General features: G+C 46.6%; 1 protein-coding gene across 1 annotated transcript in view; it reads left to right on the forward strand.

Moving 5' to 3' along the window:
* Positions 1–22,040, forward strand: part of SYN2 (synapsin II) — a 133,008-nt gene that overhangs the window by 105,578 nt on the left and 5,390 nt on the right. The window contains exons 6-11 of the mRNA XM_040995214.1: positions 1,200–1,262; positions 1,630–1,772; positions 6,540–6,614; positions 7,036–7,138; positions 7,744–7,893; positions 19,846–19,906. Coding sequence (XP_040851148.1) covers positions 1,200–1,262; positions 1,630–1,772; positions 6,540–6,614; positions 7,036–7,138; positions 7,744–7,893; positions 19,846–19,906 — 595 coding nt within the window. The remainder of the gene's footprint in view (positions 1–1,199; positions 1,263–1,629; positions 1,773–6,539; positions 6,615–7,035; positions 7,139–7,743; positions 7,894–19,845; positions 19,907–22,040) is intronic.

Here is a 22,040-nt window from a genome sequence, read left to right on the forward strand (position 1 = left end):
GGGTCACGGCTGTGAGGGTGTTTGCCCACAGCTCTGGGTTCTCATTCTGCCTGTCACCAGGTAGCTTTGTGGCCTCACTGTCCTCTCCGTGAAGGAGGGTTTTCAGAAGCCTTTTAGAGCTCTTTCCCCAGCCTGTACTGCTGAAATCGTCTGGCCAGAAAAGCCAGTGTCTGTTCAAACCTGGGTTCCCAGGGCGATCTGACTTTCTTGCAGCGTTTCCTCCAGAAGGTGTCGTTCCACGTGGTGGTGCTAGCGATTTTAAAGAAACACAGGAGTCCTGCTGAGAACGATGAGATCCAGGTTGTGTCTTCAGATGTTGTCCAGGCCACGACAGGGTCAGATATATTTGAAGGGATCTCCAGAAATAGTTATCAGATTTGCAGGCTGAGGCTCCATGAGGGAAAGTGATCTGTGGACAGGTTAGTAATGGAGAGGACCGGAAGTTGAATATCCTGACGTCTGGTCTACCGCTCCTCAAACTCTATGATATAATGTTTTTCATCTTCATTTTGTTGCAGCTTGAAATCCTGCCTTTGGAGGGTAATTCTATTAAGTTTCTGTTGATCCTCTGTTAAAATAGGCCGTTGTCAAGGTAGAGTTTGCTCTCTTAATTGTCCCTTCCTGGTAAAAACGTATTACATTCTCGTATCAACTCTCTTCCAGACCCCAAACTGGGTAGAACTTGACTTTAGCATAGTATGTTTGGTGGTGAGTTTGGGGAGTTGGTGAGCAAATCAGCATGTGACAGGGGAGGAGGATGGTCCAGGTCACAATAGGCCAGCTCAGCCTTTGGAGAGAGTTAAGTACTCAGACATGGCAAAAGGGACATTCATATTCCAAAGATGCATTTTTTTAAAAATTCAGGTTTATTGAAGTACAGTTTACATGCAGTAAAATTCACCCTTTTAAATTCAAAAAAATTTAAATTTAAATTTAAGGGCCACTCCTTCCCAGGTTTGTATAATGAACAGATGAGGTTGAAGCATAGAGTTTTAAATGCAGAAAGTTCCAGGCAAATGAACAGATTTCCTGTAGTTCTGCCACCAAGATGCTATATGACCTTGAGAAAGTCATTGTCACGCAATAGGCCCCAGCTTCTTTTTCATTTATAAAGCAAACAGGTTGATATTTTTAAGGATTCCACAGAGACCGGCTCATCTGACCAGTTCATTGTTCATTGCTCTCTCCTCTGCTTTCAGCTGACGCTGCCCACCTTCCCTGTGGTGGTTAAGATCGGCCACGCTCACTCGGGCATGGGCAAGGTAAGGTAGAGGGGCCCGCTGTGCTTTGGTGTGTAGAGTAGGACATTTTCAGACAACTCATTTGTGGATTGGACATCTGCCTCTGTTACTGCTGAATTCTTTCCAAGGAGATGATGACCTAGAACCTCCAAAGTCACGAGTCCTATCCAGCTAGACCCCACCAGCACACAGAGTGCAGGCCACTTGCTTCATCCTCTGATCCGTGAGGGCGGAAGTAGACCCTGAGCCCGAGAGGAGGGGCGCCCTGGGGAGATGTGGCATCCGCATGTGCATCTGGATTGCACACATCTCGAGGCCAGGGCTCTTCTGACTTGTGCTCGTGTATGTGTGTTACCCTTTCTCCCTCTCTGCCCTGCCCCAATGTTAGGTCAAGGTGGAGAACCACTATGACTTCCAGGACATCGCCAGCGTGGTCGCCCTCACCCAGACCTACGCGACGGCAGAACCTTTCATTGATGCCAAGTATGACATCCGGGTCCAGAAGATCGGCAACAACTACAAGGCTTACATGTGAGTGGGAATGGGGTCCCAGCCGTTGTCCTGTGTTCCCCTCTCAGCCTCAGTGAAACATCTGAACCTCCATGTGGCAGTCGACTTTCAGTTTAGCTTCATTAGACCCAAAAGGCAGATTCCACAAAAGGGTAGCATTTAGGTTGCACATTGTTTTTCTCTTATTGTGCAAAAAGCAAAGATAAAGGCAGACAGAGTTGTCATTTATTGCCTCACTTCACAATTCCCCAAACAGGTAGGTTTTGACCAGGCCATAGCCAGAAGCATGGGTCTCTGTCAGGGTCTCCCACATAAGTGTCAGCGGTCCAGCTGAGCCATCTCACTGCCTCCTGGGATGCACAGCAGCAGGAAGCTGGAATAGGAGGCAGAGCCAGGATTTGAACTCAGGTACTCCAATGTGACATTCAGGTATTCCAAGCTATTTCTTTCTTTTCTTTTTTTTTTTAAGATTTATTTTGATTTTATTAGAAAGGCAGATATACAGAGAGAAGGAGAGACCAATCCAGAGCCTCTTCCACATCTCCCACACGGGTGCAGGGTCCCAAGGCTTTGGGCTGTCCTCATCTGTTTTCCCAGGCCACAAGCAGGGAGCTGGATGGGAAGCGGGGCCGCTGGGATTAGAACTGGCCCCCGTATGGGATCCTAGCACATGCAAGGCGAGGACTTTGGCTGCTAGGCTACCGCGCTGGACCCTATTTCTTTATGACTATACCAGATACTTGCCCCAAGACAGGTTTTCTTTAAAATCAGAGGTGGGAATCTATCAACTAAGGTAATAAATAAATCAAAGTAATATTCCTATTCACTATCCTCTAAGTGAAATAAAGCTTTCTGTTTCGTTATAGACACAACAGACTAGAGCAATAGTAGCAGCAAGTTTAAGACTTTGTCCCTGAAGATGGACATTCCTGTATCACACAGTGTTGTGTCACTGTACATGCTGGTCCCTCTCACTGCTGTTCACAACATTGCCGTGGGCAGACATTTTGTCCTATGATTGAGACTCTGGTTGGAAAGCCTGTACCCCAGATCTGAGCAACTGGTTCAAGTCCCGGGTCCATTCCTGATTCTAGCTTGCTGCTGATGGACACGCTGAGAAGCAAGAGATGAGATCTCAAGTAGTGCGGGGACCGGCCACCAGTATGGGAGACCTATGTTGAGTTCCTAGCTCCCAGCTTCAATCCAGCCCATAGCTGGCTGGTACAGGCATTTGGGAAATATATGAGTAAATGGGGATCTCGCTCTGTTGTCCATTTCTGTCTCTCACCATCAAATAAATAACAATTTAAAAATATATAATATATTGTAAGTTATAAATATTAAATATATTTAATATAAAAATGTATAACATATGTATGTTAGTTATTGATCCTGTTATTACCTGCTATGACTTACAGGTTTGTTTAATATTTTAATGTTACTTGTTTTTTTTTTAAGATTTATTTATTTTTTACTACAAAGTCAGATACACAGAGAGAAGGAGAGACAGAGAGGAAGATCTTCTGTCCAATGATTCACTCCCCAAGTGAGCCACAACGGCTGGTGCTATGCCCATCCGAAGCCAGGAACCAGGAACTTCTTCCTGGTCTCCCACGCGGGTGCAGGGTCCCAAAGCTTAGGGCCGTCCTCGACTGCTTTCCCAGGCCACAAGCAGGGAGCTGGAAGGGAAGTGGAGCTGCCGGGATTAGAACTGACACCCATATGGGATCCTGGGCGTTCAAGGCAAGGACTTTAGCCACTAGGCCACGCCACCGGTCCCAATGTTACTTAATACCTCTAACAGGGTAATTTGTGGTCCTGTATAATTTGTATTCATTATTTATACATTGTTTATGCTTTACACATTGGAATAAATCCACAGGCCTCATTTGCCAAAGCTTGGAGGAAGTAAACTTGAGACGTGGATGTCCAGCTGAGTGTACTGCAGAGTGTGACAAGCCAGCTGGCTACAAGAGCCGCGCCTTGTCCGCACAACCGGGTCTTTTTGCCAGAATGGAAGTCCGAAGTTGCCTCTGATAGCATTTCTAAAAAGAAAAAAATTTCAGCACTTCCTGAACTTCTGTGATATTTCAGTTTTGGGAATGTGGACCTCCCACTTTAAAAAAACATAAAATAAAAAAAATGTTGGTAATCTATGATTTTGGCCACTGAGAGCAGAAGCAGATTGGAGGTTGGGCAACCTTCTCTTTGTTTTCCCTGTTTGTTGCATTTTTCTCCATCCCTCTGTTCGGTGGAGTTGCTTAGGTGCCCCCTCCATGCAGCCCATGTCCAGCATATGTTGTTCCTTCTCTTCCATCCGGAGCTGCTGGGGGGTGGGGAATTGCAGGGTATTGCTTGCTTGCCTGCTGCCCTGCACAACATTAGATGCCTCATGAGCTCGATAGGAATTCAGACACAAGCCCTTTGTAGCGAGCTGGAGCATGGGATAGCTCTTTTTTTTTTTTTTTTTTCATTTAGCAACTGGATTCCTGCTTATTAAAAGCTTATTGTTTCATGTTTGTAGCCTTTCTGTTTCCAGAAAGGAATCTAGAGCTGTAAAAGTAAGAACAATGTAAGACAGAATCTGTTGAAAGGTCATTATAAACTAGCTAAAACAATCAGAAAAAATAGCTATTTTTCAGGCACCTGGGAAAGCAAATTTTCCAATCTTTGGATCTTCAAATCCCCTAAACAAACAGCGTTTAATGATGACAACAGTGAAGGAAGAATATCTTGATTCTTAAAATTAGTCACCAAAATTTTTAAGGGTTAGAGTTTCCAAAAGCAGAACAGAAAGAAATCAAGAGAAAATATAATCCAGCAAGCGTTGGTCAAGGGTGGGTTGCGAGAAGCTTTAGATAGCATTGCGTTCCTTTCTTTTTTATTTACAAGGGGCGCTTAGCTAGTTGGAACAATGTCAGGGCCCTTTCAGCTTCACTGTCTCGGACTCGCAGCAGTGTCCCTGCCCATAGAAGTCACTTGTCTTCCCCAGAGAAGGCTGGGGAGTCTTCCCCTTTTGCCTCAGCTCTCCTGTGTCTGGAGATGTACGAATAGCCGCACTGGGTGCAGAGAATATGCTGTTCCTGCCTTCCCTCTCAGCAGACAGTCATGTGGCTCCCTCTGAGGAGGTCAGAATTCCCCTCTGCCTTGGCATGGCCCGGGGAGCCTGTGGGGATCTATGGCCTGCACCCCGAGGTTAGAGAGGCGGGTGAAGTCTTAGGGGAACTTGGTCATCTTTAAAGTACCACACAAATGTCAGCGAGGTTATTATCATCCACTCTGTGTTGGGGATGTGGAAGTGTGTAACAGCATGTCCCCTGCCTTGAAGATTTGGTCCCAGGGACACATTTGTAAACCACCCGTGTGAGGAAGACAGTTATTTTCATTATGATTCTGTCTGTGTTTCTACTCAGGTGTTGCAAGCTTCTCGTTGTTTGTTTAGATAGTACGGTGCAAAGGGAAAGCACATCACATTGAAAGAACAAAGATTCCCAGATTTTTATCTAGATACACAATCTGGAACAAGGCCTCCAACCTTACTGAGTGTTAATCTTGTGTATAAAGTGGGGCAACAGTTCCAGTCTGTTCATGGCAGGGGTGGGGGTGGGGGGCTTGAAAGAAGGCTCCCGTGAAGGGTTTGGTGAGGAGGCACCTGGGAAATCCAGGTGTACCGAGTGGTATCACTCAGCTCACTGGGCTGCCTCGGGGCTCTGAACAACTAGCTGTGTGTGTAAGTGTCTCATGTCTGAAATCAGACTTTGGGGCGCATACTCCTGGGAACCTGCACATCCGCTCCCCAGACTCTGTGAGTGAGAAGGACAGTACATGAGGCACTTCGGCCGCGGAGGAAGCAGGGCTTTTCTGTTCCCTACACTGCCTGCTGTTCACCACGTCTGGATGAAAACCATAATTTTAAAGACATTCAGTTTTGGTGTTCCACAGCTTATTTGTAGAGTCTGGATCAGTTGGCCCCTCGCCAACCCTGGGTCTGTAGTTGAGTGTGGCACAGAAAGTCATTTCCACACCCACCTTTGTCAAGAGCAAATCTAGAATTAGAAACTGTCTGCCTCCTTCTTAGCTCAAGACTAGTGGACTTTAACATGACACGTGTTCATTAAGGGGAGGAAGCAGGGGACACAGCAGGTGGATTGATGTATCAGGCAACATAAGCCCAAAAGTTAGCTGATTTACCCAGAGTCACACTGCTTGTCCCGTAGTGCTACTGGATGAGTGAACCGGTGAGCCAGGATAGAACACATTAAGAGATATTCACAAGAACCCCAGAGGGTTCCCCCAAGATTGACAGGATTCAATTTCAATAAAGCAAGTCTACCCAGATACTGGACGGGCAGGCTGCTGAGAATACAGGATACAGTATAGGATGCAGTATACTTTCACATGGCTTACAGACTTGTGCTGAGTTCTTTGCTTAAGAGTTGACTTAAATAACTGAAGTAAAAGGCAAATGTAAAATTGTGAGGCACAAGCAAAGTCCTAGGAAGGTTCTGAAGAGAGCAAGAACTCTGCTGATTAAAAAGATCAAGGCAGATACCATGGAATCAGAGACTTCTGAGCTGGACACTTGAAAAGAGAAGGCCATTGCCAGTGGCGGGATTGGCAAAGATAGCAGGCTGTATACTCAGAAGACAGACTCCCCCGCCCCCGCCCAAGCTTTGGTTGGGAGGAGGAGATGGGAAAAGCATCAATGTGTTAAAATTCTGGGAGGTTTTGTACCCTTCTCTTGCTGGTGTGGCTCACGACTTTTGTACCTGGTGGAACTTGTTGCAGGAGGACATCAATCTCAGGGAACTGGAAGACAAATACTGGCTCTGCGATGCTGGAGCAGATCGCCATGGCAGACAGGTGAGTAAGAAAAGGAGTCTGGTTCCAAGCCAGAGCCAAGGTGGCTCCCACAGATGAGGAGCTGTAAGAAATGTCCTTGGCCAAGGGGAGTCTCTGAGAAGACATCCAAGAGTCAGTTAAGAAGATCAAGCAGGACTGGATCCAGTGCGCAAGTTGGGAATAAAGACTCTAACATGTCAAAGAGGCTCCAAAAAAGGAATAGCTAGCATGAACTAGGAAAGCCAAGGGAGGCCTCCTAGGGCAGGTGAGACCTGCTCTGAGTCCAGAAAGATGGGCAAGAATTTAAGAGCAGAGGGATATAGATTATGGAATGTGCTTGGTGGCAGTGGAAGGAGACAGGGATGCAATGGTGGATGTGAGAGCTGGAGGCAATGAAGAGAGCTAATACCCCAGCTTCAGGACCCTTTCCCATCCCCTCCAGGTACAAGCTGTGGGTAGATACCTGCTCCGAGATGTTTGGTGGCCTGGACATCTGTGCTGTCAAAGCTGTACACGGCAAAGATGGGAAAGACTACATATTTGAGGTAAGTCTTACTGCCCCTAAGAATATCTCAATAAGAGACAACCCCAAGGCTGGAAACCAGGCTCTTGGGTTGAAAACTGTGTGAACAGTTTAGACTGCATTTTGTTTAGAGTCTCCTGAGTCATAGGAAGGTTCTAGAAAGGAGACACTGTATCTGTATAGCACAGTGCCTGTATCAGGGAAGATGGGATATGGCTGTTGTTTCCAGTCTGCTAGGCTGACCCAAACCAGGTACCAGATGTGAGGTACTGGGGTGCTAGGCCAGTGCCTTAAAAACTTAACGAGCCCTACACACACACACACACACACACACACACACACACAAACAAAAAACAAACAAAAAAACCCCACAAAAACTTATGAGCCCTGGATAATCCCCTCTTTTGTTCTCTCCATCTTGTCACTACCTCCACTTGACCTGCTATCAGGAACACTGAGCCCTGGCCTCTGGAGGTCGAGAGTCAAATGGGGACAAAGGTCCTGCTTCTACAAAGACACACAAGGATAACTACTCCATCCCCAACCAATCCATGCTGGCTTATAGCCCATCCATTCTGAAAGGCTGTACCAGGACCCTGTCTTCATCTGGGCTACCTCTTCCACCAGGTCATGGATTGTAGTATGCCTCTGATTGGAGAACACCAGGTGGAGGACAGACAACTCATCACTGAACTTGTCATCAGTAAGATGAACCAGCTGTTGTCCAGGACTCCTGTGTTGTCTCCCCAGAGGCCCTTAACTACCCAGCAGCCACAGGTAAGCAACTGGGCACACATCCAGGAGAGCCAAGAGTCATTCCAGAGTTGAGATATCCACAGGACTGCATGGATCTAGAATCTTCTGCCTCTTTGCCCCGTTCCTTCCTTCCCATCTGGAGGCCTGAATGTCTTCTACCATCCCTAGTAGAGGCCTTCTTGTTAGCAACCTGTGTATCATATATAGAAGTGTCCACAGATAAAGTATCAGATGCCTTCCCTCTAAACTTAAAATATCCAGGGGATCAGAGCCCATTTTTCCTGGGACTTGGGTCACTTCCTTATTTTATACTGGGAAATCTCTAAAGAAAAGCAGGAGCAGATGTTTTATGAGCCATTCACTCTGATGGGTTTGCTGAATTTGTAAATGAAGAGGGATCGTGGGATAGGCATTTGGCCTACCTGTGAAGATGTCAGTTAAGAAGCTTGCATTTCATGTCAAGAACCTGCATGGCGCCCTAGCTCCGGCTCCTGACTCTATCTTCCTGGAAATGGAAATCCTGAAAGACAATGCTGATGGGTCAATTGATTGGGTTCTTGGCACCCACATGGGAAACCTGGGTTTAGTTCTTGGCTCCCAGCTTCATCCTTAGCCAGCTTCAGCTATCCTGGGCATTTGGTAAGTGAACTAGTGCATGGGAGTTATCTCTCTCTTTCTAATAATGATTTTTTTCATTAAAAAGAAAAAGAAGGGTCTTAAAGAAGAATCTGATGTGAGAGGGAGCAAGTCAGATTCTTCATTCCGGAAGAGTGGGAGGGAATGACAAAGCAAAACTCAAACTAGCAAGCTGCTTTCCTTTCTTGAGGGGAGGAGGTGGCTTTCTCATTTGGCTGTGGTAGATGACTGATAACCTGTCACATTCATGGTGACATTACTGCAGCTGTAGGTCTAGTGAGAAATCCACATATATCAGGCCCTGTGCCTCTCAGCTTGGCTAAAGAAGGCCAAGGATCTCAAGTCCCATAAAGTAGGATTCAGAAATGTCCTCAACTCTTCTCTCCACTGATCTTGTGTTTAGTGAAATGGTAAGAACTTAGCCTTTCTCTCCTGAACGGCAGTGGAACTGTGGGAGGAAGTCACTGTCCCTTTCTGGAGCTCAAGTCTTATCATTTGTAATCTGACTTCACATAGTTAGAGAGGTAGAATAGAACAGTGATCCAGAGTGAGGGTTTGCAGTGAGAACTACCTATGTTTGAATCTTAGGTGCTTCATTTATTTGCTTCGGGACCTGGGACAAGGGCCTTACCGGTGGCACAAGGATAACCGTGGTACTTGTCTCCTAAGGTTTCCATGAGCACTGAGGGAAAGAAAGACCCTATGATACAGCATAACACCCAATTATGAAAGTAAGCAGTGTGTGGGCTTGGGTACTCACAGCCTTAAATTGGAAACCTCTCCTCTCTTGTGAAGATGAGTCCTTCTCTGGAATCATCCTGCAGTCAGTCTGCCACTTAGACTATCAGCATCCCATATTGAAGTGCCAGTTCAAGTCCTGACTGATCCAGCTTCCTGAAAATGAGGCTATGGATGAAGGATCAAGGGCTTGAGCCCCTGCCATCCATGAGGGAGAGCTGGACGGAGTTGTGGGTTCACGGCTTTGGCCTGACCAAGCCCTCTCTCTCTCTGCTTTTCAAGTGACAAAAATAAGTTGTTTTTTTTTTTTTTTCAAAGAAAGGAATTAGATTCTAAAAAATCTGCAGGAAAAAGGAATAATAGGCTGACCTCTTTACAATGGATATGGACGGGAAAAAAAACAAAATAGTGTAGAAGCAAATTACCCTATAAAGATATTGGTATTTACACAGATGCTGAGATTCATAATGATGATCTTGAATCATCATAGAAAGTGTTACATTTGCTCAATAGTCCATATTCTATACAAGAAAATTTAGAAGCATGTGTGTAAGAAGTATTTTTCCCAAATGCAAATAAATACCACATCAAGGTTCTACCTAACTTCCGTGAGAATGGCCTACATGCAGAAATCAACTAACAACAACTACTGGCAAGAATATGGGGGGAAAGGTCCCCTCCTCCACTGCTGGTCAGTGTGTAAACCAGCGCAGCCACTTTGGAAGTCAGTATAGAGAGTGTTTAGACAACTGATCTACCATATGACCCAGCTATCCCACCCCTGTAAATATATCCAAATGAAATGAATTATGCACACAAGGAAATGACCTGCAGTCCTGAATGTATAGCTGCACAATGGTGAAGACATGGGAACAATCCAGACGTCATCAGCGCATGAATAGATTTAAAAACTGAAGTACATCTGCGCATTGGAATACTACACAGCCGTAAAAAGAATGAAATCCTACATCCTGCAACCATTATAGTTAACTAAATCAACCATCCCAAAAGGACAAATATTACATGTCCTCTCTGATATAAAAGAGCCTTTATGCAAAGTACAAAATAAATAGATACCTAGATAATCAGATGTATACACTTATTCTCTTACATAAACTGTATAATGGAGACTAGCGCACTGGGAAGTAAAAATATATTGTCATGTATGTCTTTACTTCCAAATAAAAGGAGGACTCCTGGGGAAGCAGTTAAAGATACCTTGGCAGTATAATAGTAGATCTTCTGCCTTTGCCTGTACCTATAACAACATGAAACAAATAGCAGTAACTGTTACTAAAGAGCTATAATACTGTGATAATATGAGGGAAAGTGCTTGGAGGGAGAAATCCTTATACCTATCAAGCTTTACCATGGAAAATAATAATAACAATAACAATAATAATGGAATATTTCCTCCAGAATTAACTAAAATATGTCTATATGGCAATTGGCAATTTCTCCTGAGGATCTAGTTTCCCCACTTTTACAATGAGACAATATCTAAATGCCCTTTATATTCTAAAAATGTCATTGACGAAGTGGGAACTTGTGCAGAAATAGAGGCTGGCCTAGATTCTTTCTGAATATCCAAGTTGTGAGTAGTAGGCTGTGTGGTGGGCTGTTCCCATACACTCCTATAACACTTCTAGTGTTTCATACCTTCTTCAGCTGGCTCCCTGTTCACAGCCTCTGACCAAGTGTACAAATCTGTGCTTGCAAAATGCTACCGCAGTATCAGGGTAATTAAGGGTAATTAAGTGATGTACTCAATTGCCTGTTGGAGATACAAGCCCATTGTTTAAATACTGGAGATGATAAAAAGAATTTCATGGTTGACAATTATGAATTATGTTACTAACACTTCATGATTTTGTAAGTGTGATGAAATCAAGATATTTGACTCCTAATCCTGCCCCATGGTCCACACCACCCTCAGCAGATAGTAAGATTATCTGCTAATCAGATTGCTATTTTTCTGTATTCCACGGGAAGCCCTTCTTCCTGGAGGTCAGGTCAATAATAAGTAACAAAGTACCCGTATCACTCAGGTCATTCAGAAAGTTAAGGGGTTACCTCCAAGGAACCGGGGACAAGGTCAGACCTCCCTATGGCAAAGTGGAGCTCTACTATACATGACTAACAATATAGCAACCCCTTGTAAGTGCGTGCCGTGGAGTATTCATCGGTGTTTCCACCGACTGACTCAAGTGTAGCCTAGAGTGCATTCTTAAAATTAGTTCATAGCCTTAGGACTTCAGTGAGGAATGAAGTAAAGTTTCTGTCTGAAAGCTGTTTATGTTTTAAATTGAAATCACACTGAACTCACGGAACTCATCAGCATTGGTCACATGGTCTCATCTCATCTGTGGACTTTGACTCCAGGCCTTCCAGAAGTCACACTTGGCAGAACACTGCAACTTTGGGTGAAAGCCACAACTGGTTGTCTTCCGGCTTATTTCTTTCCGATGTAGCACATATCCATTGGTTGTGATCAAGGAGACATTTCAGTCAGGAAGCGCTCAGGCCCAAGGAACTGTTGGACTAGGTAGTCTTCATAGCCCAGCTCAAGCCATCTACTCACTTGCCTGCTTCTTTCCTTATACAGCCTGCTTCCAAGGCCCTCTTGGCATCTGGACCCCACTTCCATATTTCATTTCAGTATACATCTCTTTTGTCTTTTATCCCTTTTTAAAAGATCATCTTATTTATTTACAAACAGAAGTGAAAACCAGAAACCTCTCTCCACTGCTTGTTCTCGTCCAGCGACTGCGCCCTCATTTCTGAGCGCCCCCTCCCAGTCTGTCTTTTGAGTTGTCACAGCCACTGCCTCCTCTCCCTCTCATCACATCTCCTCTTCATTCTGCTCCTATCTGTATTCTACCCCCACCATGTCTCTGAAATTGATCTTAACAAAATCACCCTCATTTCGCTGTGGTCCTGTCAGTCTTATTTTGCAGATTTTCTGGTGGCATTTTCTAGGCTCTGTGATACTACCCTCCCGTGGCTTGCATTCTGCCTCACTGGGTTCTCCAGCTGAGCCTCCTTTACTAAAGCAGCTTCTGCTAGACACCTCAATGTTATGGCCCCAGGACTTGGTTGGGGGCGTGTGGGGGGTGGTATTCCTTGGTGATCTTGGCTAGCCCAAATACATCATCTCTGACTTTGGGCATGCCTTTGAACTCCAGAGCCACATTCCTAGCTCCTACTTGACATCTTATGCAGAGAAAAAACACATTGTAAATGTAACATGATCAACACAGAACCCTTCTTTTTCTTTCCGTTAAGCCCATTCCCTGGCCTGGTCTCCCCCAAGCAATTTGTGTAGGCCCATCCCTGTCTCTTTGCCCCTGTGCCATTCTCCCTGCTGCTGTCTGTACCCTAGCCATCTTAGTTTAGCCGTGTCCTTGCTCTGAAAAGCCCTTCCCCTTGTTTTTGCATGAGTGGCTTTTTCAAGATGGTGTAACTTATATTCTCAACCAGCCAGTTCAAAGTTGTCTCTTACTTGCTGACTACCAACCTCTCTCTTTAATTTTCTGCACAGTACTTACTATGAGCTAAGATTATTCTTGTCTATTTCTTTATCTCTTCCAGACTGCAAGCTACTAATAGGGATTTGTTCACCACTGTAGCCGTAGTGACTAGCAAAATCATCCCTTAGCCATTTAATCCATCAAGAATATAACAGCAGTTGGGTAAGCGTGGTGTGGCCAGCTGTAGTCAACTGTAAGAAATTCAAGCTAAAATAACAAAATTAAGTGCCTGCTTTACTTTTTAATTGTTTATTTATATGAAAGAGTAACAGAGAGGGAGAGACAGGCATCTTCCACCTCCTACCTCAGTCCCCAAATGACTGCCGAAGACAAGGCTAGGGAGAGCTGAAGTCAGTGGCTAAGAGCCCCAGCCAGGTCTGTGATGTGGGTGGCAGGAAACTGGGGTATTTGGGCCATCATCTAAGCTTTCACTTCACTGATTTTAGGGGATTTGAAAGGGAAAGAGGCTAGCAGTTACAGAGGTGAGCAGAAAGCATACCTTGCCTGTTAGCAGCCTCCTAGATGGGCTAGTTGTGGAAAACATAGAGCAGAGACTTGAGTGGTCCTGGGCACCACCCACAGTTCTGAGGAACAAAGACAGGCGTTGGCCGTGTCACCAAAAGTAAGGAGGTAAGTGGCACCACCTGATTTGGTTGATTCTAAGCCTGGTTAAACCTGCCTGCCCTAGGGCTGCGGTGAATCCACAGGGGCAACTCTCTGTGCATGGATTGTTCTCAAGGTGGCAGTGACACCTGGTGGCCAGTGGTGGCCAAAGCCTCCAAGTCCTGTTCCTAGCAAGTCCTTTCAGTGCTCCCGTTCTTCCCACACATGTGCTGATCCTGGTAGTCTGCACCCTGGGGTTCTGGAGAGGTGTGGGTGCAGACCGCTCTTGGACTCCTGGTACCAGGTGGACAGTGCTTTCTGGTGATCCCCATAGATATGGCAGCCAGGTCCTTTTCTTTACAGGGCTATTTTTTTTTAAATTTTTATTTCTTATCCCACCAATTCGACTTTTATTTACTATCTCAGTAAATTTTCCAGAGCCAAAAGGCTAAAGCAGAGCTGAGGGTCTGAGGTGAAGTCAGGTGTCCCAACTGGGCCATAAAAGTTACTTTGGTTTCTGGGTTAGACCCATGGGAAATGATTCGAAGACTCGGCCTGTGGAAGCCTTGGTACCTGTTTTGTACTGGAAGACAAGCCTTTCTTTCCTGAACCGATCAGGCCTGGGCTGTTGTTTCCAGTCTGAAAGTGCCAGTGTAAGAAGGCCGGGCTAAACATAACTGAAGTCCGCTCAGGGGAGAGAGCCAGTGCGGTGGAGGCATTTGGCAGCTGTTTTCTCTGAGTGGAAGTTAAAGGCACTGAAGCTGAATGGCAGTCCCCTCAAGGAGCCCTGACAGAACGTCATGAGCTCTCTGATGCCGTCAGGAGACAGAACTGGTTCCAAGAGGCAAGTCTCCCGGAAGATGGGCTTTGGCCCAGTGTGAGGAGTGAAACGCTCCACCACTGAGAGAGGAAATGGCTGCTTAGGGAAGTGGTGTGTGGCTGCCACGCCATCCCTGATGTTCAGGAGGAAATGGAATGAGCTATATAACAAGGCTGTGCTAAAGGGGAGCTGGATCTGAGGATGTTGGAGCAGGTTCCTTTTAAAAACCCTCTTCCAGAGCTGGGGTCCTGTGATACTGACTGTAGCTACAGGACTGGAAAGGGCCATGGTGAACGTTCACAAAGGGCTGGGGCCAAGCAACCTGCGGCTGCGCTGGGTCTTCTGCAAGTGCTGGTATACTGACTGTCCTGTCTAAAGAGATGTGCAAGGTGTTTCTGACCAGGTCTGTCCCTCCACAGCACCTGGAGAAGTGGGGGTCTCATGTTGTAGGGACACCCAGACCAGAAAAGGACCTTTCCATTGTCCTGAGAAATGGAGCTTGGAGGGCTTTGCAGTGACGGAGGGTATGCAACTGTCCCTTGGATCCCAAACATGGAACTGAGCTTAGAAGAGGTAAATTTAGGACAAACAAGAGGCCTTCCTGCTTCCCACAGCCTGACTGGCTTTAGAGAATTTGTTCCCCAGTGAGAATAAGTTGAGAATGTGAGGAGATTTAGGGCAGGTTCATATAAAACCACTGATGACTAGATCCCCTAACAGACTATTAAGAGAAACTGGCTCTTTGGGGAGGACTTAACTTTTCAGGGACATCTTTAATCACTTGAAGCTGACTTTCTGACCTCATGTGAGCTGACCTCCTGTGCCCCCATAGGATTCATGGGCTGCCCCATGGGACGTTTCTTATATCCTTAGATTATGGGAGGGACCCAGTCAAAGAGACAAGCTCTCTCTGCAGAGTGGCTGCTCCTCTCAGAAAGGAAGGAAGAACACCTTTTATAGCCTTCCAGAGGAAGGAAAGTGGGCACTGGTGGCTGCGGAAGTGAGCCCAGCAGGGTCCCAAGGTGGCTGGACGCGTTCAGTCCCCTTTGCTCTGACTGAACCTACAACCTCCTGACCACATTCCTTCCGGCTGCCTCATTCTCCCCAGGGTCCTAGAGCAGAGCAGCGGGCCCCGGGGAGCTGATCAGAACAGTTCTGTGGCATGTCCAGCAGAGTTTGGCCTACCCCTTTGCCAGACCCTGGGACCCTTTCCCAATTTCCTGTCTCAGATATGCTGAGCAAGCGCTGGCCTTCCTCGTGCTGGGGTTGCTGGGCTCAGGCCAGCAGCTCTCCAGAGCTGAATCACTGGTGCCTTTCCTTCCTGCTGGGACCTCGGAGCCGGAGCTCCTGTTCCCCAGCTTATCTGCTGGAAGCCACAGGATGGCAAATTAAAGGTGCCTGTGTCAAAAGCGCACAGACCTCATCCATCGACCTGCCTTCTTTCCCCGGCCAGTTCTTCCTTTCTGGTCACTCCATAAGCTGTTATTTATTTACTGCTTCTGGGACATCTTGCTGAGGCTGAGTCAGTGATACACAGAGGATGGTATAGCCCAGCTCAGGATCCCTCTCAATCCCTGCCCCCACCCCCCCAGGAAACAGCTATGCACTAGGTGACAGGAAGGCGCTCAACAATATCTTCTCCACTGAGGCATGAAATTCCAGAATTAGAACTTCATTTCTTTGGACTTGTACTTATTATTATTTAGATAATAGTAATGCACTAGTATCTCACCTAACATTTTACAGCTTACAAAAACAGCACTCACTATTTTGAGTCTCTTCTATGAGATGGCTTCACCTAGTAATTCTTTGTTGCACATATCAGGAAATAAAATTTAAATAACTTGCCAAGGGTCATACAGCTGTTAAGCAGGAGAGCTGGATCGTCTGGTCCCCAGTCCGTGATACTATGCACTGCATGTACGCCTTTGGTGCTACCACTGGAGTACTGGGGAAGGTAGAAATGAAAAAACGATGTTTGCCACCTTGTGTGAGAAAAACCCTTGTCCTCCTCTCTTAATGGCTGAGCACTGCCCCTAAGAAAGTGGGGACTCTCTGAGCTTTACCAGCTCTGACCTGCCTCCCAGGCTGTGTGTGTGTGTGTGTGTGTGTGTGTGTGTGTGTGTGTGTGTGTGTGTTTGTGTGATTGGGAGGCAGCACACTCCTCTTCTGCCAGGGCCTAATAACCCTAGAATTGTGTGGGCTCAACACTGCAGCTACAAAGGGCTTGTCTCTTGTCTCAGGCATCTGAAGACCTGAAAAACACATGAAGGAATTAATGGGAGTCCAGAGCCAGCAGAGCTTGTAGAAGGCATGCGCCTGTAACCTTGTCAGCCCTGCTTCAGCATCTCTGACCAGAGTTTGTCTAGGCCCAGTCTAAATACCTGTCAGGCTAGGAGGCTCACTACTGACCAAGTCAGCTTTTGACATCTATTCAGATGTACACTGGACCAATTTTAACTTTTTGCTGAGTCGTAGATGTTTTTATGATTACCTCGTGTAGTTCTTAAAATTTGCCTGTTTGGGAAACTGAGACTCAGAGATTAACTTGCCTAGAGTCATATGAAGAAAGATGTTGTTTCTAGGCTTCTCACCATCCTCTCCACTCCGTGGACCTGTTCTAGTCTGCCAACACCCCCTTTGAAAGAGGCCCTCAAAACTGGCTACAGTGCTCTTCCTCACAAGGCTTGATCAGCCGGGAGAGTGGTTACCCCATGTCTTCCTCTTGTTAACAAGCTGGTACACCTCCAGCCACATCAGGTATTTGGCAGCAGCATTTCCAGCTAAACACCTCTGAACCTGCTGTCATTCCATAAGCCCAAGGTTGCTTTGGTTCGGGTTCTTAGGCTGTTGCAAGGTCATTTATTCCTCTTCCTTTCTGTGTGCAGCTGGGCACAAAGCACTGGACTTCACATTCTTACCTGTTTGAGCCAACTCAGCTTCCTGAGCAAAACTTGGCCTCTCAGTTTGAGCATGAGTTCCTGCTGCAGGCTGGCTGCAGGCCAGATTTTGGCAGCAACACCAGAGTGGTCAGACTTATGTGGAATTCAGCATCCTAGGGGGCTCTTGGTGACTGGAGACGGATCCCATGGTAGCCAAACTCCATAGGGAGTAGGCCCTCAGCCCCTAACAGACATCAGGCTTGTGGGCGGAGCCAAAGCTTCTCAGCCTGGCAAGGCAAAGTCCTAGGGGACTCTCCTCCCTGCCTCCCATGGTCCCTGAGAAGTCTTCAGTCCACGATCTCGATGCAGCCATGGTCAGATGCTCCCTAGGCACCATCAAGGCCCATTCCCAGGCTCTAGCACAAAGGACCGCCTCTGGGAGCGCTTCCCCAAAAGCTCTGGGAAGGAACTTGGAGGATCAGTTCATCCCTCAGTGTCTCCTGCGTGTGGCTGGAGGGAGCCAGGGCCTGCCCACTGTGACCTTCCGACCACGAACTCAACCTTTGCTTACTAGAATTCTACCATTAGAGCTGAAATCTATGGAATTAAGAAAAAGTTTCCCCCAGGCTCTTAGGTTCTTAGGGTTAGAAGGAACTTTAGTGTTCATCTGATCGACCTCATATTTAATGAAAAGGTATTCTGTACAGTATCTTTGCCAAGTAATTTTCCAGCCTCTGCAAGAACACACCTGCCTCCCAAAACAGCCCATTGTATATATTTTTTTACAATAAAACATTCTTCCTGTTCATATATGTGAACATCTATCTTGCAGGAGCTTGTCCCCACCGGCCCTCGTTCTGCTGGCTTGCTATATGGTCCTCTCAGAAAACACTAGTTCTCTCAGAGAAGAAAACAGTGGCTATTCTTGGGCTACATCTGAGGTGACTCATTCACAGCCCATGTGATAACTGGGGTGAGGCTGGTAGGAAGGCTTCATAAACCCTACAAATTCTGCTGGCCCTCACTGAAGTATCCATTTCAGAAGAAAGGATGTGATGTTGATAGTAGGGCCTAGACCACAGGAGGTAGCCTTGGGAGGATTTGGTGTGCTTAGGACATAATGGAGAGAAGCTCAGAAGCATTCCTAATTGCCACCATGTCGGAGCAATTAGGAATACTAACATAGTAGTTACCGCATAGAACTAATGTGAGCACAAGGGAACTACTGAATGGAAGTGCCCACCATGTTTCCTCATGCCAGTTAGCACTCAGTTAAGTGTTGGTTGTTGGTTGCTTAGGATTAGTGACACATGGAGGGAAAGGGTTTAAAAGGAGGATAATGGACAGCCACCGAGAAAATCAGCTGGAGCAAGAAGAGGTAGAAGAACTAGGAGACTGTTACAGTCTCAGAAAGGTTGGTCGAGAGGGAAGAACTGAGGTTCTCGAAGCTGACAGGACGGAGTGGTGTCCAACAGCTTACTGGTTATGGGAGCTGCAGACTAAGCCTGTGGCTGCTCTGAGAGTGCTTGAAGAAGTGAAAGGATGTGCTGGTATTCTTAGCTGTGATTGCTGGGGTTCAGAAATACAGTGGGTACTCTCTGATGCGGCAGAGGACACTTTAACGTCTCCCTCCTTCCCAGCCTATTACTGTGGGAAATTTTCTTAGAGGAACAGTTAGAGGTATTGCAGTTATCAAACAGTGATACTGGGAAAGGTGCGCTACAACTCCTTTGGTAGTGGAGCAGAAACAGGCCAGTGTAGGCAGGAGAGGGATAGAGGCAGACATCCAGGGCGGTTGGGAACAGGAAAGAGAATGTGGGAGTGAAGGGGCAGTTACAGGAGAGAGGGCCCTAGAGGAGGAAGAGAGAGGACGTGGAGTTGCATCTACTGCACAGACCAGCTTTGGAGGCCCTTCCCCAACGACATTTCCAGCTTGCCTGACTGGCTTTACGTTTCATAGAGCATAAATTCAAGCTCCAGATGCACCCTGCCTCTAAACAAATGATAGACAAATCAAGCCTCATGGTCTTTGGTCCTGTCAGGGAATAATCAAAATCACAGCTAGGGAATGGAGACAAGCTGTTGAGTAGAAGGTAATTACGCTGTTGGAGGGAAGAAACAGGTTGGCCTTAAATGGTTTGAGAACATTGGTCCCTTGCTCCTTCCCTCTGGGGAAGGACTCTGGGAAACATTGGGCTGTCCCTTCCTTCGAGTCTCTTCTCTGAGAGTTTCAGCCCGGTCTGGAGAGGAGATCTGGTTCACTGGTTCAGACCCAGAGCTGACTGCATCCTGCACTAGGTCCAAACGGGAAATGGACTACCTGGTCTTGTACCCCGACACCCTGCTGCCCCTGGAGCCACCTGGAGCCCAAGCAGTCTTGAACTGGGGAGAATTGATCTTTCCTTTACTGTAGAGAGCCAGGCCTGTGGGCAGGAGTGGGAGCCAGACACGAGGTAGCCACCTGAGGAAAAGCCAGATGGGGTTGAAAGACTCAGTGCTTCCAGAATAAAAGACTTCTAGAAATGAACAAAAGAAAAGAAAGCTGAGGAGGTCTCAGGCATTGCATGTCAAGTCCCAAACTGACCACACTGTGCCCTGCAGCACCTCAGAGCTGAAGGGCCCTGGGGAGGTGTTTCTGGGACAACTGACACCTTTGACCAGATGGCGCTTGGATTCCAGGGAGCTTCGCCATGGAGACACAGGGCTTCTCGTGGGGATTCGCTGGGCGTCTTGTTTCTATCACTTCTGCGTTTTTGTCTTCCAGAGTGGAACGCTTAAGGATCCGGACTCGAGCAAGACCCCACCTCAGCGGCCACCCCCCCAAGGTTGTTTACAGTATATTCTCGACTGTAATGGCATTGCAGTAGGGCCAAAACAAGTCCAAGCTTCTTAAAAACGATTGGTAGTTAATTTTTTTCAAAGCAGAAATCTTAAGCCAAAAACAAAACAAAACAACAACAACAAAAAAAACAAAATCAAAAAGAAAGGAAAGCGGGAGGGGAGAATCAGAGCCTCCCCAGCGCCGCTGTGTCCTTTCGCTGCTGACTGGACTGTTTTTCCTATGCACTGTCAGCACCTCTGTCTGGTTCTTCACCTGTTGCTGTTGTGCTTGTAATGCTCAGTGACGTTTCTCTGTATACCTTGTGATTCCAGGGCTGTTTGTCAACAGTGTACAAAAGAATTGTGCCTCTCCCAAGTCCAGTGTGACGCTATCTGCTGGGTGGTTTGATAGCATTATTAAAAAAAAAAAAACCAATATGGGGCGAAATAGAGTGGGGGGACAGGCAGGGGAGACGGAAAAAGCAAAAACAAAACCCAACTACTCCCCTGCACCCCCAGGCTCATAGTAACACCCCCCTTACCTCCATGAGTGTGCTTGGGATCTTCAGCAAACTGTGCTTTTGCTTCCTTTCTGCATGTCTAGGGTAAATAGGTAGAACTATAAGATGTTTTCAAGGTCTCATTTCCATAGCTTCATCCATTGGATTTGAAGGCATCCACCTTTTTTTCTGTTTGCTAAAATTGGGTGCAGTCTGAGTTTGTGTGACTAGGCTGGCTGTGCTTGTAGAGCTCTTGTGTTTTTAGTGATGAACTACAGAGAACAAGCTGTTTTCCAGGAATGTGTTCTGTATTTTACATCCCAGTGTACTTTTTTTTTTTTACAAAAAAAATTGTTAACTAATTAGCTATGAGATTAAACAAAACATAAAAAAATTACGGGGCCGCTGATGTGCAATAGCCAAGTGAATTTGTGAGCATTTTCTGTGTGTTGATCTCAGTCCCTCTCAGTTGTTTCCTCGTTGTTGTTGTTTCTAAATCAGCCATATGTGTGTGCTGCTGTGGAACCAAGGCCACTTCGTATTCCCCAAAGCTTGACCTGTGTACAGAGAGAATTCTTTAGCAATGCTGGACGTAGAATGCAGGGAGCTCCTGAAAGTCTGGGAAGGAGTGGACCATTCTGCTCCTGGCCTCTCCTGAGGCGCCGCAACACGAGACCAAAAAAAAAAGTCCCATGCCACTCCAGTGGGTACACTGCCTACAGAACTCGGAGCTTGACTCCTGCTTTAGTTCTCAGTTGCCGCTCAAGCTCTCCCGAGGCCCGAGGAAGAGGAGCTCGATCTGTCTCAGGAAGAACTGTCTCCAGTGCGGCTTTAGCATGACTGGGACAGAGGCTTCGCAGCTAGGACTTGTTGAAGGATTCCCACCAGTTTGTCTTCCTTCTTCCAAACTGGCAGCACCTGGGCAGAAGATGAGGCGGTTACTTAACCAGGCCCCAGCTCCTGTGCCTCATCTTGCCAATCTCCTGGCTAGCCTGGGAATGGGCAGTGGGTGGCCTCCTCTGGCAACTGTGGCCCGTGGGAATTCGTGTCCTCGGTTTGCCTTTCCGAAGAAATGCTTCTGGCTCTACTTTTACATTCCCTCTCACCTGTGCACTTGACCCGTCAGAGTCTGGACCACCAGGTCAGAGGGTCAGAGGAATGACCAGTGTCGTGGTACATAACGTGAGTTAAGTGTCAAGGGATTTGTGCCTTGGTTTCTTCTTTGGTTACTGGCACATTCTGAAGTCACTGAGAAATGCACTGAGTGTGAATGTTCTCTGTCTGGGATCCTTCCCTGACGTGATGGTGGCAATCAATCTGCTGTAAATATATAAATATAGGAATATAGGCACTTCCAAGTGGGATGCTTAAGAATCAGGTCTTTAAATACCTCCCCAGTCTGATGAAATGATAGAAAGGAACAAAATCATGTTTTCCAGAATGGAGGAATACGTCTTCTTTATTTTAATAATTTTTTGTCCAAGTGGTGAGCTGATGGTGGTGTTGTTTCTCTGCATGTTATCACTGTGTATTTTCAGGTGCTTTTCACGTGACTTTGTGAGCCCACAAACACAGTTGCTGTTTGAATTCAGTCAGGCTACTCCAGGGTGGTGTCAGCAAGGCCTCTCGGCGGGGGGGG

This window comes from Ochotona curzoniae, unplaced genomic scaffold, assembly GCF_017591425.1.
Source record: "Ochotona curzoniae isolate NIBS_2020 unplaced genomic scaffold, NIBS_Ocur_1.0 contig_908, whole genome shotgun sequence".
Lineage (NCBI taxonomy): Eukaryota > Metazoa > Chordata > Mammalia > Lagomorpha > Ochotonidae > Ochotona > Ochotona curzoniae.